The 13,681-nt window shown below is 51.1% G+C and overlaps 2 protein-coding genes across 8 annotated transcripts; one reads left to right on the top strand and one right to left on the bottom strand.

Annotated features, from left to right (window-relative positions):
• Positions 1 to 472: 472 nt before the first annotated feature.
• Positions 473 to 9,394, bottom strand: GDPGP1 (GDP-D-glucose phosphorylase 1). 4 transcript variants are annotated; one of them, XM_063596924.1, is made up of 5 exons: positions 9,265 to 9,394; positions 8,961 to 9,035; positions 7,373 to 7,491; positions 5,005 to 5,061; positions 473 to 2,633 (listed from the first exon to the last, which is right to left on the bottom strand). In XM_063596924.1, exon 5 carries the CDS (start codon positions 2,622 to 2,624, stop codon positions 1,467 to 1,469), a length of 1,158 nt encoding a protein of 385 aa, XP_063452994.1. In that variant the 5' UTR covers positions 2,625 to 2,633; positions 5,005 to 5,061; positions 7,373 to 7,491; positions 8,961 to 9,035; positions 9,265 to 9,394; the 3' UTR covers positions 473 to 1,466. The 4 variants fall into 4 exon arrangements, with proteins under 4 accessions (XP_063452994.1, XP_014197069.1, XP_034795312.1 ...); XM_014341583.4 differs by lacking the exon at positions 7,373 to 7,491; XM_034939421.3 differs by lacking the exon at positions 9,265 to 9,394 and having other exon boundaries at positions 8,961 to 9,237.
• Positions 9,358 to 13,318, top strand: CIB1 (calcium and integrin binding 1). Of its 4 annotated transcripts, none has more exons than XM_003807727.5 (7): positions 9,358 to 9,719; positions 9,851 to 9,885; positions 11,106 to 11,334; positions 12,045 to 12,195; positions 12,339 to 12,457; positions 12,546 to 12,634; positions 13,062 to 13,318. In XM_003807727.5, exons 1-7 carry the CDS (start codon positions 9,669 to 9,671, stop codon positions 13,081 to 13,083), a joined length of 696 nt encoding a protein of 231 aa, XP_003807775.1. In that variant the 5' UTR covers positions 9,358 to 9,668; the 3' UTR covers positions 13,084 to 13,318. The 4 variants fall into 4 exon arrangements, with proteins under 4 accessions (XP_003807775.1, XP_063452996.1, XP_003807774.1 ...); XM_003807726.5 differs by having other exon boundaries at positions 9,400 to 9,719; positions 11,226 to 11,334; XM_063596926.1 differs by having other exon boundaries at positions 12,546 to 13,318.
• The last annotated feature ends 363 nt before the right edge of the window (positions 13,319 to 13,681 follow it).

The following is a 13,681-nucleotide window of genomic DNA, read 5'->3' as shown; positions in this document are numbered from 1 at the left end:
GACCCTATCTCTACAAAAAATTTAAAAATTAGCCAGGTGTGATGGTGCACACCTATCGTCCCAGCTACTCAGGGGGCTGAGGTGGGAGGGTGGCTTGAGCCCAAGAGTTTGGGTCTGCAGTGAGCTGTGATTGCACCACTGCACCCCAGCCTTACAAAAAACAAAACAAAAAAAGACGTGCACCCGGAAAGTTGTGACAACACTGTGTTTTTACATCAGATGATGTCAGTGAAGAGCATTCAACTTGGTGTTGGGGGCTAGAGGAAAGCTTAAGGTGGCAGGGAAAGTGAAGGAGTGGGGCATTTGGGTGGAGCAGGGCTAAATGGAAAGAAGGGACAAAGCAATAAAAATAAGTGGTGAGCAAAGGGGAATAAACAGAGAGGCTGAGAACAGAAGTGGCAGCTCAATACTGGAGGCACATGCACTATTACCTTGCTAACATTTGATATAAAAGGAAGACAAAATCCAAATGTAAAGTCAGGAGTGTGTAACTGTCACACACTCTCCTTTTTAACACCCCTGGGGCTTGAACAAGAAGAACGGGGAGAGGTAGCAGATACATTCATGATGTCTTACTCAGTAGAATTATTCCAGATTTTCTCCCCTTTAAAGAGACCACTATCAGCTCCCCTTTAAAGAGACCATTATCTTTCTCCCCTTTAAGAGATCATTATCAGCTTTCTTCATCCTTCTTCTTAGGCTGAGACAGGTGAGAAGGCAGCCATGAAAATAAATGTCCAAATGACTATGATGGACAGTGCTCTGGAAAGGGACTCATCAGGTAGAAAATGAATACATCCTGGCTGGGTGTGGTGGCTCACGCCTGTAATCCCAGCACTTTGGGAGGCCGAGGCGGGCGGATCACCTAAAGTCAGGAGTTCAAGACCAGCCTAGCCAATGTGGTGAAACCCCTTCTCTTTTAAAAATACAAAAAAATTAGCCGGGTTTGGTGGCAGGAGCCTGTAGTCCCAGCTACTTGGGAGGCTGAGCCAGGAGGATCACTTGAACCCTAGAGGTGGAGGTTGCAGTGAGCCGAGATTGTGCCAGTGCACCCCAACCTAGGTGACAGAGCGAGACTCTGTCTCAAAAAAAAAAAAAAAAGAAACAGAAAAGAATCCAGGGGCTCACTCCTGTCATCTCAGTACTTTGGGAGGCCGAGGTGGGAGGATTGCTTCAGCCCAAGAGTTCAAGACCAGCCTGGGCAACATGGTGAAACGCTGTCTATATAAAAAAATACAAAATCACCTAATCGTTAAAAAAAAAAAAAAAAAAAAAAAAAGCCAGGTGTGTGGTGGTGCACGCCTGTAGTCTCAGCTACTCAAGAGGCTGAGGTGGGAGGATCACTTCAGCCCCAGAGGTGGAGGCTACAGTGAGCCAGGATCCTACCACTACACTCTAGCCTGGGGACAGAGTGAGACCCTATCTCAAAAGAAAAGAAAAAAAGAACATAAATACATCCAGAAGTATTATTGCTCTTCCTGGGACATCAGGGCTACCAGTGCTGCCTGTACCTCTTCTGCCTGGGATGGGGGCAGCCGACAGTCCTGAATGAGGGCCACAGCAGCTGCCTCTGTCAGGCTGCTGAAGTCCTGGGATGTTTTGACAGGGAGGTGCCCAGCCAGCTCACAGAGGGCAACATTGAAAGCTTCACCGTCCTTTATCCCAAAGCTGGACTTCCGGGCCCACAGAATTACTCGGACCCCTGTGAGGGCTGAGGAAGGTGATGTCTTTCCCGGCGGAGCTCCCCGGGTGACAAACAAGTTATGAGCAATCTCATGGTCAGTCAGATAATCAGTGGCCCGACATACCCTGCTTATCAAGGACTCCAAGTCAGGCCCTGGCCCACGAGTGTAAAAGAGGAAGCCAGGAGCTGGGAGGTCCTGGAGCAGATGCAAATGGCCTCCAGGGTCCAGGGGCTCGCTTGGCGCCTGCTCCACGGGCAGTCTGTGGGCCAGGTAATAGCCATGCAGGTGGAGGTGGTTCACCGAGGCCAAGCCTCCCAGGCTGTTGAAGCCGACACGGAAGCCCGGGTGTAAGCTCAGCAGCACAGCCTCAATCCCTGCCCTCAGTGCACCCGGCAGCAGGCGCTGGGGGAGCTGGCGGGCAGGCTCAGGCACCAGCAGCACGTGGCCCCACTCCAGGGGGCTGACGTTGATCACCACCAGGATGTCTTCTTGCAGCAGAGTCCCAGGGAGATCAGGCTCCCGGTGCAAACGGAAGAGGACTTCTCCGGGCCGGATCTTGTTGAAGTTGAACTGTACAGGGTCAAATGCCTGCCTCACGCTCTTGATGGTCTGCGGGGGCCTCCTCTGCACACCACGCTCCACATTCAGCTGAGCCACGAAACCCACAGCACCAGGGAGGATTTGGGTCTGTAGCTCCCGTAGACGGTAGCGAAACAGCCCCAGCTCCACCCGCTGCTTCCAGGCAGAGCAGAGTGCAGCATCAAAGGGAGATTGTGGCAGAGCATCCGGGATGCCAGGTGCATTCCTTGGCCACTGAATCCCTTCTGCCGTGAGATCCTTCTGCCCATAAACAAAGTCAGGAATGGTTTGCCCGCCCCAGTCCTCATTGTTGGGAGGCAGCAAATAGGAAGTTTCGTTTGAATCATGTGGAAGAGCCATAGAGCTGACCTGAAATAGTCATAAAAGATGAAAACACATGATGGTAACCCACCTCCAGAGATTGTCATTGTATTTATTTATTTATTTATTTTTTTGAGATGGAGTCTCACTCTGTCACCCAGGCTGGAGTGCAGTGGCAGTGATCTTGGTTCACTGTAACCTCCGCCTCCTGGGTTCAAGCGGTTCTCCCGCCTCAGCCTCCTGGGCAGCTGGGGTTACAGGCAGGCACCACCATGCCCGGGTAATTTTTGTATTTTTAGTAGAGATGGTGTTTCACCATGTTGGCCAGGCTGGTCTTGAACTCCTGACGTCGGGTGATCCCTTTGCCTTGGCCTCCCAAAGTGCTGGGATTACAGGCATGAACCAACATGCCCAGCTTATTTATTTATTTTTATTTTTTTGAGACAGAGTCTCACTCTGTTGCCCAGGCTAGAGGGCAGTGGCGCGATCTTGGCTCACCGCAACCTCCACCTCCTGGGTTCAAGTGATTCTCATGCCTCAGCCTCCCAAGCAGCTGGAATTACAGGCACCCGCCACCAGGCCCGGCTAATTTTTGTATTTTTAGTAGAGGCAGGGTTTCACCATATTGGCCAGGCTGGTCTTGAAATCCTGACCTCCGGTGACCCTCCCCTCTCGGCCTCCCAAAGTGCTGGGATTACAGGCCTGAGCCACCGCACCTGGCCTATTTATTTATTTATTTATCACTCTGTCACCCAGGCTGGAGTGCAATGGCGCTATCTTGGCTCACTGCAACCTCTACCTCCCAGGTTCAAGCGATTCTCCGGCCTCAGCCTCCCAAGTAGCTGGGATTATAGGAATGTGCCACCACAGCCAGCTAATTTTGTATTTTTGGTAGAGACAGGGTTTCACCATGTTGGTCTGGCTGGTCTTGAACTCCTGACCTCAGGTGATCCACCCACCTCAGCTTCCCAAAGTGCTGGGATTACAGGTGTGAGCCACTGCGCCCAGCCACGGCCTATTTTATTTTGAAACAGGTTCTCACTCTGTCACCCAGGCAGGAGTGCAGTGGTGCATACATGTCTCCCTGAAGCCTTGACCTCCCAGGCTCAAGGGATTCTTTCACCTCAGCATCCCAAGTATCTGGAACTACAGGCATGTGCCACCAGGCACTGCCGAGATCGCACCATTGCAGTCCAGCCTGGACAGTAAGAGTGAAACTCTGTCTCAAAAAAATATATAGATAGATAGATAGATAGATATGGTTTGGCTATGTCTCCACCCAAATTTCATCTTGTGGTTCCTATAATCCCCACTTGTTGTGGGAGGGGCCCGGTGGGAAGTAAATGAATCATGGGGGCGGTCACCTCCATGCTGTTCTAGTGATAGTGAGTTCTCATGAGATCTGATGGTTTTATAAGAGGCTTTACCTCCCTCTTTGCTCTGCACGTCTCCCTGCTGCTGCCATGTGAAGAAGGATGTGTTTGCTTCCCCTTCTGTCATGATTGTAAGTTTCCTGAGGCCTGTCCACCCTTGCAGAACTGTGAGTCAATAAAACCTCTTTCCTTTATAAATTACCTAGTCTTGGGTATTTCTTCACAGCAGTGTGAGAACAGACTAATACATACACACACACACACACACACACACACACACACACACACATTTTATGTCTCATATAGATCAACTATTTTTTCTTTCTAAAAATTATATATATTGAGTAAATTTTTTTAATGGAGAAACAATAAAGATAAAATATAACCCTTTGTTATAATGCCTAAGGAAAAATCACAATTTATGTTTAGCTTCATTTTCATACATAGATGGATCTTGACTTTTTAACCAATCTTCAACTGTTTATATAGGTTGTAGCTAGTTTCATTCTATTATACACAATGTGGCAATGAACATCCTATACACTCACACACTCATCATTGAACATGTCATGTTTTTATTTTCCTTTAAAATAAGATCCTGGTATACCACTGGGTCAGAGTAGGTCCATGGCTCAGGTTTTGGTTTTATTTTGTTTTGTTTTGTTTTTGGTAGAGACAGGGCCTTGCTATGCTGTTCAGGTGGTCTCAAATTCCCATGGCTCAGATTTTTGATACACACCATCAAACTGCCCTCCAGAAAATCATACCTGAGTTCCAGTGCATGAGAGTGCTCAGGGTTTCAAAGATGACCACTTCTTTTGTGGGAAAAGCTTTTCCATGTTCCATAGTGATTCCAATTGGTCATGCATAGAAACATTTGGGTGAGGATGGCACTGATGTGTGGGTAAGTGTCCAGGGCCAACCTTTCAAGGGGGAAATTAGTGCCTGTCTTCATCTTCCCCTGGCTGCCTGGAGCCCTGGACCCAGCACTGTCAGGGAGAGGGGTCTGCCACTGGCTCAGATAGGATGTCAAAAGGAGGCATTACCTTAGTAGAGTCACTTCAGTCCAAGTTTGGGTTCCTTCAGCTCTGCTGGTCCAGAAACTTCATGTTAATAAAACAGAAAGGAAACAAAACATATAAAAAATTACATATCAAAAGTCAAGCTAAGTTTAATGAGTATTGAGGCTTAGTTTGCAAGATGAAAACGTCCTGGAGATTTGCTGCACAACATCGTGAATGTGCTTAACACGACTATACACTTAGAAATGGTTCAGATGGTCAATTTTTTTTTTTTAAAGACAGAATCTCACTCTGTCAGCCAGGCTGCAGTGCAGTGGCACGATCTTGGCTCACTGCAACCTCCACCACCCAGGTTCAAGTGATTTTCATGCCTCAGCCTCCTGAGTAGCTGGGACTACAGGTGTGTGTCACCACGCCCGGCTAATGTTTGTATTTTTAGGAAAGACCAGGTTTCACCATGTTGGCCAGGCTGGTCTCGAACTCCTGACCTCAGGTGATCCACCTGCCTTGGCCTCCCAAAGTGCTGGGATTACAGGCGTGAGCCACCGCACCTGGCCAAAAATGTTTAAAAGTGAAGCTAATCCTTTGAGCTGGAGCTGCAAGGTAAAAGACAACAACAACAAAAAAGTGAAGCTAAGCATAATTTTGATGATCAAATGTAGTATCTTATTCTCACCTTACTGCAATGTCTGCCTCCCAGACTCAAGCAATCCATCCACCTCAGCCTCCCAAGTAGCTGGGACCACAGGCACTTGCACCAGGCCCGACTAATGTAGTATCTTATTCTAATAAAAGAGAGTCTTATCTGACAGGCGAAAAAATTTAAAACGAGATAATAAAAATAATACAAAACCAAAAAAAGGAGAAAAAAAAGAGATAATCTTAGACATTTTTTCAAATAAGATATAAAGATGGCCAACAAGCACATTTGGGATGTTTAACATCATTAATCAATAAGAAAAGGCAAATCAAAATCACAATGAGGGGCTGGGTGCGGTGGCTCACACCTGTAATCCCTGGACCAGCACATTGGGAGGCTGACGCAGGTGAATCACGAGGTCAAGATACCGAGACCATCCTGGCCAACATGGTGAAACCCTGTCTCTACTAAAAATACAAAAATTAGCTGGGCGTGGTGGTGGGCACACACCTGTAGTCCCAGCTACTTGGGAGGCTGAGGCAGGAGAATCACTTGAACCTGGGAGGTGGAGGTTGTGGTGAACTGAGGTGGTGCCACTGCATTCCAGCCTGGTGACAGAGCAAGACTCCATCTCAAAAAAAAAAAAAAAGGGAAAAAAAGAAAATTACAATAAAGTCCGGGCATGGTGGCTCACGCCTGTAATCCCAGCACTTTGGGGGGCCAAGGTGGGTGGATCACGAGGTCAGGAGTTCGAGACCAGCCTGGCCAATATGGTGAAACCCTATCTCTACTAAAAATACAAAAAAATTAGCCAGATTGTGGTAGTGGGCGTCTGTAATCTCAGCTACTCGGGAGGCTAAGGCAGGAGAATCGCTTGAATCTGGGAGGCGGAGGTTGCAGTGAGCTAAGATCGCACCACTGCACTCCAGCCTGGCGACAGAGTGAGACTCTGTCTCAAGAAAATGAATAAAATAAAAAATAAAAGTATATCAGCAGCTCGGTTTTATCACTGTACCAAAAGTTGATCAGGTACAGGAGGGACAATATGCTAACCAGATTCACCGAGGACTACCAAATGATTCAGACTGCCCATTTAATAATCTACCATGAGAGGCCGGGCGTGGTGGCTCAGCACTTTGGGAGGCGGAGGGAGGCGGATCAAGAGATCAGGAGATCGAGACCATCCTGGCCGACATGGTGAAACCCCGTCTCTACTAAAAAAAAATACAAAAATTAGCTGGGTGTGGTGGTGCACTCCTGTAATCCCAGCTACTCAGGAGGCTGAGGCATGAGAATCAGTTGAACCTGGGAGGCAGAGGTTGCAGTAAGCCAAGATCATACCACTGTACTCCAGCCTGGTGACAGAGTGAGACTCCATCTCACAAATAAAAATAATTTACAATGAGAAATGTGCCAAATGGCACAAAAGGTTCTTGCTGGCTGGTCAGTGTACAAAATGAATCAGGAAGCAAAATGAAAACCAAAGGTTGTTCCATGAAGGGTTCAGAGCCAAGTGAAGTGACTGAGAGATCTAGATCACAGCTGGTCACCAGGCACAAAGCTGACTCTCATGTCTTCACTATAAAGAGATACTTATGGCTGGGTGCAGTGGCGCACGCCTGTAATCCTAGCACTTTGGGAGGCCAAGACAGGCGATCACCTGAGGTTGGGAGTTCGAGACCAGCCTGACCAACATGGAGAAACCCCGTCTCTACTAAAAATACAAAACTAGCTGGGTGTGGTGGCACATGCCTGTAATCCGAGCTATTCAGGAGGCTGAGGCAGGAGAATTGCTTGAACTCAGGAGGCGGAGGTTGCGGTGAGCTGAGATCATGCCATTGCACTCCAGCCTGGGCAACAAGAGTGAAACTCTGTCTCAAAAAAAAAAGAAGACAGATACTTATTACCATGCAGTCCAGGTATTCGCCTTGGCTTGTAAGAGGCAAACAAGGTCTATTTAGTACAGGAGACATAATGACAGCTTCTTGCTTTTTGCCTAAGCTTTTACTAACAGAAGACTAACTCTTTCTTGGACAGAAAGAGCTTGCTATTAAGAGAAAAATGATCGGCCAGGCACGGTGGGTCACGCCTGTAATCCCAGCACTTTGGGAGGCCGAGGTGGGCGAATCACGAGGTCAGGAGATCCAGACCATCCTGGCTAACAGGGTGAAACCCCATCTCTACCAAAAATACAAAAAAATTAGCCGGGCGTGGTGGCGGGTGCCTGTAGTCCCAGCTGCTGGGGAGGCTAAGGTAGGAGAATGGCGTGAACCCAGGAGGCGGAGCTTGCAGTGAGCCGAGATCGTGCCACTGCACTCCAGCCTAGGCGACACAGCGAGACTCTGTCTCAAAAAAAAAAAGAGAAAAATGATCAGGTTGGGATGGGCCTATACCCTAGTTATTTATTTTTATTTTTATTTTTTGAGACAGAGTCTCACTCTGTTGCCCAGGCTGGACTGCAGTGGCACAATCTCTGCTCACTGCAACCTCCAGCTCCCAGGTTTAACCATGTCTGGCTAATTTTTGTATTTTTAGTAGAGATGGGGTTTTGCCATGTTGGCCATGCTGGTCTTGAACTCCTGGCCTCAAGTGATCCGCCTGCTTCAGCCTCCCAAAGTGCTGAGATTACAGGCATGAGCCACCGCGCCTGGCCTTGAATATTTCTACAATGATGGAATGTACATGTTAATACAGTGGGTCTTATCAAACACATGCTGCCAAGGAGAGCACTGGGTATTCTTCCAGTGTAAAGTAGATTCCTAGGCAGTCTAGGGAGTCAGGAAAGGCTTCCCTGAGGATGAGATGGAAGAGGGACCGAGGGCCCAAAGTGGCTGAAACACAGAGAGCCAATAGGAGGAAGTCCAGTTACAGAGGGCCAGGATTTGGGTTTTTAACCATTTAATGGTTATAAACTGAGACTAACATGCTCAGATTTAGACTTTACAAAGATCAGCAAGTATAATGGATTGGAAGGATCAAGAATTAATCCCAGCCTGACCAACACAACCTCCACTTCCTCCTCCCAGCAGTTTGGAATCCTTACCTTTTGCAATAGTATACGTTCATTCATTTATTATGCATTCGATGATATTTACTGAGAGCCTACTATGTGCCAAACATTATCCTAGAGGTTAAGAGGGGACAAGAGCAAAGGGTCAGCAGTCTAGGGGTGAGATGGAGTCAAAAGGACGGCAGGTCAGCTGGAATGATGAGAACAGCAGTGGAGAGCCTTTAAAAGTGCCTTGGACTGGACCGATTACCTTCTAAATGCCGGCGCCCGGAAAAATCACTAACACCCTTTGGACTTACGTATTTCCATCTTTGTAAAATGGGAACCTACCTTGCAAGGGATGTTGCAACAATCGAAGAAAACTATGCACAATGCTTGACATCCAGTGGGTCCTCAGTAAATAGCCTAAGAAGGAAGCAAGGTTATGGTTACTTCTGGAAGAGGTGGCTTGGGGGCTGCGACAGGTGCAGCGATTGCCTGATGATAACATCTAGAAAAGCCCTTGCTGGGCAGAGGGGCAGCCGACGACCCCCGCCACTCAGCGAGTCTCCAGGTTTCCCGGAAACGCTAGCTCCAGTGACTTCTCAGATGCCCCTATGGGACCCCACCCAGGGCTGCCGCCGCCACCACCTACTGCAGCCGAAGCGGATGCACCTCGCGACTTTCCCCGCAGCCGCTGCCGGGGCCACAGCGAGGTCACGACGCCCGTGACGCATACGCAGCCAGCACGCACGCGCGCGGCGTGGCCCGCCCCCTCCCACCCCGGAGGCGGGGCCGTGAGTCCCGGGCTCCGCCCCGGAGCGTCGGGCCCCTCCCCGGGCCCCGCCTCCAGCTTGCCTAGGACCGCTTGGAGCCGGCAGCTCGCCTGCCAAACCCGGCTGGGAACGCCTGGCAGCTTTTAGGAGGGGGCGGGCCCGGGGGTGGTGGCCCCAGGAGCGGTTGCCGCGGGGACCGGGCAGTGACGCGGCCCAAGGGCGGAAGTGAGAAAGTTGTCTGCGTCTCGAGGCGAGTTGGCGGAGCTGTGCGCGCGGCGGGGCGATGGGGGGCTCGGGCAGTCGCCTGTCCAAGGAGCTGCTGGCCGAGTACCAGGTGCGCGGGACGCCTGGCCCTGGGGAGCTCGCGTGCGGGCCTCTTCTCGGGAGCAGGGTCCGGGAGCTGGCTGCGGGGCGGCCGCGGCCTCCCAGCGGTCCGCTAATCCCCGCTCTGGCTTTGCCTTCCAGGACTTGACGTTCCTGACGAAGCAGGAGATCCTCCTGTAAGTGCTGCCTTGAACCCTGCCTCCGACCCCGGGATCCTCTAGAGACAGCTTCGGGGGCGCTGTCCCGAGGGAGGGGCGGGGGCTGGCCTGAGGTCTGCAGAGGAGCGGGAGCTGGAGGCCGGGAGACCTAGCCCGGGCTGCGCCCTCCTCCCGGCACGCCCTCCCTGCCCTCGCCTGAGGCCCCAGCGTGGCACCGCGGAGCCACCTTACAGCCTCCAGGAAAAGTTAGGCGCTCTTTGACCCTGAGCTCCACTAGCTTCAGCACTGCCGAACTTCCTGCCCCAGTCCGGCTGGGGCCGACCTTGCCCAGTGGCTAAACCACAGAAGCCTTGGGGAGCCCGGCTCCTTCTCCCAACTTTACCTGAATAATACAGTAACCGTTATCGCTTTCTGAGCACTCACCATGTGCCAGGGACTGTGCTAAATGGTTGCCTGCATTACCTAATTTAAACTTTAGGAGAGAGGTACTGGACAATGAAACAGGTTCAGAAAGGTTTGGTGACTGCTTAAGACAACACTCTGAGTAAGTAGATTTGAACTTGGGCTGGAAGCCCTTTTGCCAGATTTATGCAGGCCAGGTTCCTGTGGCAAAGATAAGCTCATGGGAAGGAGGTGGAGGCCGAGGAGGACAGTTCAGTGTGGTTGCTAAAAAGGAGGCTTTGAGGGTAAGAGATCCCTGGAGTGAAGGTGAGAATGAGATTTTTGGTTTTGCTCTTTTCTCCGTTTTTTTTTTTTGAGACAGAGTCTCGCTCTGTCGCCCAGGCTGGAGTGCTGGGGCACGATCTTGGCTCACTGCAGGCTCTGCCTCCGGGTTCAAGTGATTCTCCTGCCTCCGGGTTCAAGCGATTCTCCTGCCTCAGCCTCCTGAGTAGCTGGGATTATAGGCACCCGCCACCATGCCCGGCTAATTTTTGTATTTTTAGTAGAGAAGGGGTTCACCATGTTGCTCAGACTGGTCTCAGAGGCCTGACCTCAAATGCTCCGCCCGCCTTGGCCTCCCAAAGTGCTGGGATTACAGGTGTGAGCCACCGTGCCTGGCCAATTCTTTAGGGCCAACTTCTGGCTCCTTTCCCAACTTCTTCATCCCTTGGGGATCTCTAGAATCAGTGCCAAGCACATAGTAAATGCTCAGTAAATACTCATTGCAAGAATAGACTCCTAGGCTGTACTGCCTTGTGACATGTCCTTTTGCTTACTGTTGCCTGATGACTCGGAAGTTCTGTGTACGTGGTTTTAGCTCCTCACCTGGTTGATGATGAGCAGCAGGCAAGGAGTGGGAATGAACACACAGGGAGACCGATCGCTGAGAACACCGACAGTTCCCCTCTCTCTACCAGAGCCCACAGGCGGTTTTGTGAGCTGCTTCCCCAGGAGCAGCGGAGCGTGGAGTCGTCACTTCGGGCACAAGTGCCCTTCGAGCAGATTCTCAGCCTTCCAGAGCTCAAGGTGCAAGCGCTCCCCTCCTTTGACACCTCTCCCACCACTCCCTCCCTGCTAGACCCCCTAACTCCATCTGCCACTAGCTTTGGGATCATGGGGTCACTGGTCCCCACTCTGGTCATTTTTCTGCTTAGTTCTAATTTTCTAGGGGCAAGGACTTTACCAAAATCACCTGGCAGAGTTATCTAGAATGGTGCTTTTCAAATGGGGATTCTAGAACATAATCTTGGAAGTTCAAAGAAGTTTTGTCCCTTAAGAGGAGTTGAGGTGCCTTATTAGAGTTTGAGGAACCGTGTTCTAGAGGCTGATTGCCACTCCGCAGGGCTGCTGCAAAATTTCTGTGCAAAGGGCCTGGCCCGGTGCCTGTAACACAATAGCTGTTCAGTTAAATATTTGTGTTTTCAAATCACCAGCCCATCTCGTTCCCTTTGTTTAGGATGACTTCTTGTTCCCTCTCTGCCCACACTTACGTTGCACGTGACCTGCCTTTGGGTTAAACACTTGACTCCCAGGAAGCCATCTCAGTCCCTTCCCCACTGGGTCAGTTTGCTTTCCTGTGCCCCCGCTGCCCTCCATGTTGGCCCCAAAGCACTGACTGTTCACCCCCGCGAGCCTGAGCTCCCTGGCGCTGGTCCTGTGACCTGCTCTCTCAAGTTTCTGGTAGGCTTTAGTGAGTGTGTGACCTGGGCCACGTCCTGTGGCGTTTGTTCTCCTAGGCCAACCCCTTCAAGGAGCGAATCTGCAGGGTCTTCTCCACATCCCCAGCCAAAGACAGCCTTAGCTTTGAGGACTTCCTGGATCTCCTCAGTGTGTTCAGTGACACAGCCACGCCGGACATCAAGTCCCATTATGCCTTCCGCATCTTTGGTGAGAACCAGGAGCAGCCCGGCAGGACACCATCCCTTCCCACGTGGGCTTCGTGGTGGCCCTGCTTGGGAAATGGGCGCCGTTTGGGGAACCTCAGAGCCCCTCCCAACCGTGTCTTTTGGCTTCCTGTGTCTGCTCTCTAGACTTTGATGATGACGGAACCTTGAACAGAGAAGACCTGAGCCGGCTGGTGAACTGCCTCACGGGAGAGGGCGAGGACACACGGCTTAGTGCGTCTGAGATGAAGCAGCTCATCGACAACGTGAGCAGCTGAGCAGGCCCTGCCCCAGCTGGGCCTGGGAGCGGGAGGGAGCAGTTGGGGCTCTGGCCTGAAACTCTCCCTTTCCCAGATCCTGGAGGAGTCTGACATTGACAGGGATGGAACCATCAACCTCTCTGAGTTCCAGCACGTCATCTCCCGTTCTCCAGACTTTGCCAGGTATGACAGTGGTCCCCCTTCATTCTGGGTACCTGCAGGTTCCGACCTGCTGCCTCTAGGCCTAGGACATGGCTACAGGAGGTGGTGCCAGGGTGAGAGAAAGCCCCAGTCCCCACACACAGGGCTGGCTAAGCTGGCAGTCTCGCCCCGGGCAGGGGCAGCCCTCCTTGTCAAGACCTCTCCCCTTCCCACTGCCATTGTCATTGCTCTGTGTTTGTACTAATTAGTAATAAAGGTTTAGAAGCTCTGACCCTGTGTGCGGGTCCAGAAAGCCCCCTCTGGATGTCTCGGGGGGTTCTTCCAGAGGGGCTGACACACGGAACACAGCCCGTTCCAAAGAAGGGTCTAAAGGGAGAAGGGGGCAAGTTTGGGTTTAGTCCCCACCCTCCTCTTCCAGCGGAAAAGCCACCACTTTTCTCTTGTTCAGCTCCTTTAAGATTGTCCTGTGACAGCAGCCCCAGCGTTGTGTCCCGGCACCCTGTCCAAGAACCTTTCTACTGCTGAGCTGTGGCCAAGGTCAAGCCTGTGTTGCCAGTGCGGGCCAAGCTGGCCCAGCCTGGAGCTGGCCCTGTGCAGCCTCACCCCGGGCAGGGGCGGCCCTCGTTGTCAGGGCCTCTCCTCACTGCTGTTGTCATTGCTCCGTTTGTGTTTGTACTAATCAGTAATAAAGGTTTAGAAGTTTGACCCTATGTGTGACATGAGATACACTGGTATGAGGAAGGACTGGACTTCTCTTCTAAGAGCCTTCAATCATCCTAGGAATAAGCAGCATATCGAGCAGAGGCCAGTGGGAAGTCAAGCCGCACCCATGCTGGCTGTCCCCGTGGGAGGGTGTGAGGATGAAGGGGCAGCAGGAGGTGTGGTACTCGCCTGTATCCTGATTGGGGTGGTGGTTAGATGAGTCTCTGCATGCATCAAAATGTAAAGAACCGTACATCAGTAAAGTCTATTTTACTGCATGATTTGAAGAATTAAAAACTTTAATAAAGGGCCCCCATCCCATCCCATCCCTTGTGTCCCTACCCTTGCTAAACTGAATTGGGGATG

The sequence above is a fragment of the Pan paniscus genome, chromosome 16, assembly GCF_029289425.2.
Source record: "Pan paniscus chromosome 16, NHGRI_mPanPan1-v2.0_pri, whole genome shotgun sequence".
NCBI lineage: Eukaryota > Metazoa > Chordata > Mammalia > Primates > Hominidae > Pan > Pan paniscus.
This window is presented reverse-complemented; position numbering and strand designations above follow the sequence as displayed.

What these genes read in the sequence shown, in the direction of transcription:
- GDPGP1 (XM_063596924.1), bottom strand. Translation starts at nt 2,624, where the DNA reads ATGGCTCTTCCACATGATTCAAACGAAACTTCCTATTTGCTGCCTCCC.
- CIB1 (XM_063596926.1), top strand. Translation starts at nt 9,669, where the DNA reads ATGGGGGGCTCGGGCAGTCGCCTGTCCAAGGAGCTGCTGGCCGAGTAC. An exon ending in AGCTGCTGGCCGAGTACCAG is followed by an intron (nt 9,720 to 9,850) that starts GTGCGCGGGACG and finishes TTTGCCTTCCAG; the next exon opens with GACTTGACGTTCCTGACGAA. An exon ending in TGAAGCAGCTCATCGACAAC is followed by an intron (nt 12,458 to 12,545) that starts GTGAGCAGCTGA and finishes TCCCTTTCCCAG; the next exon opens with ATCCTGGAGGAGTCTGACAT.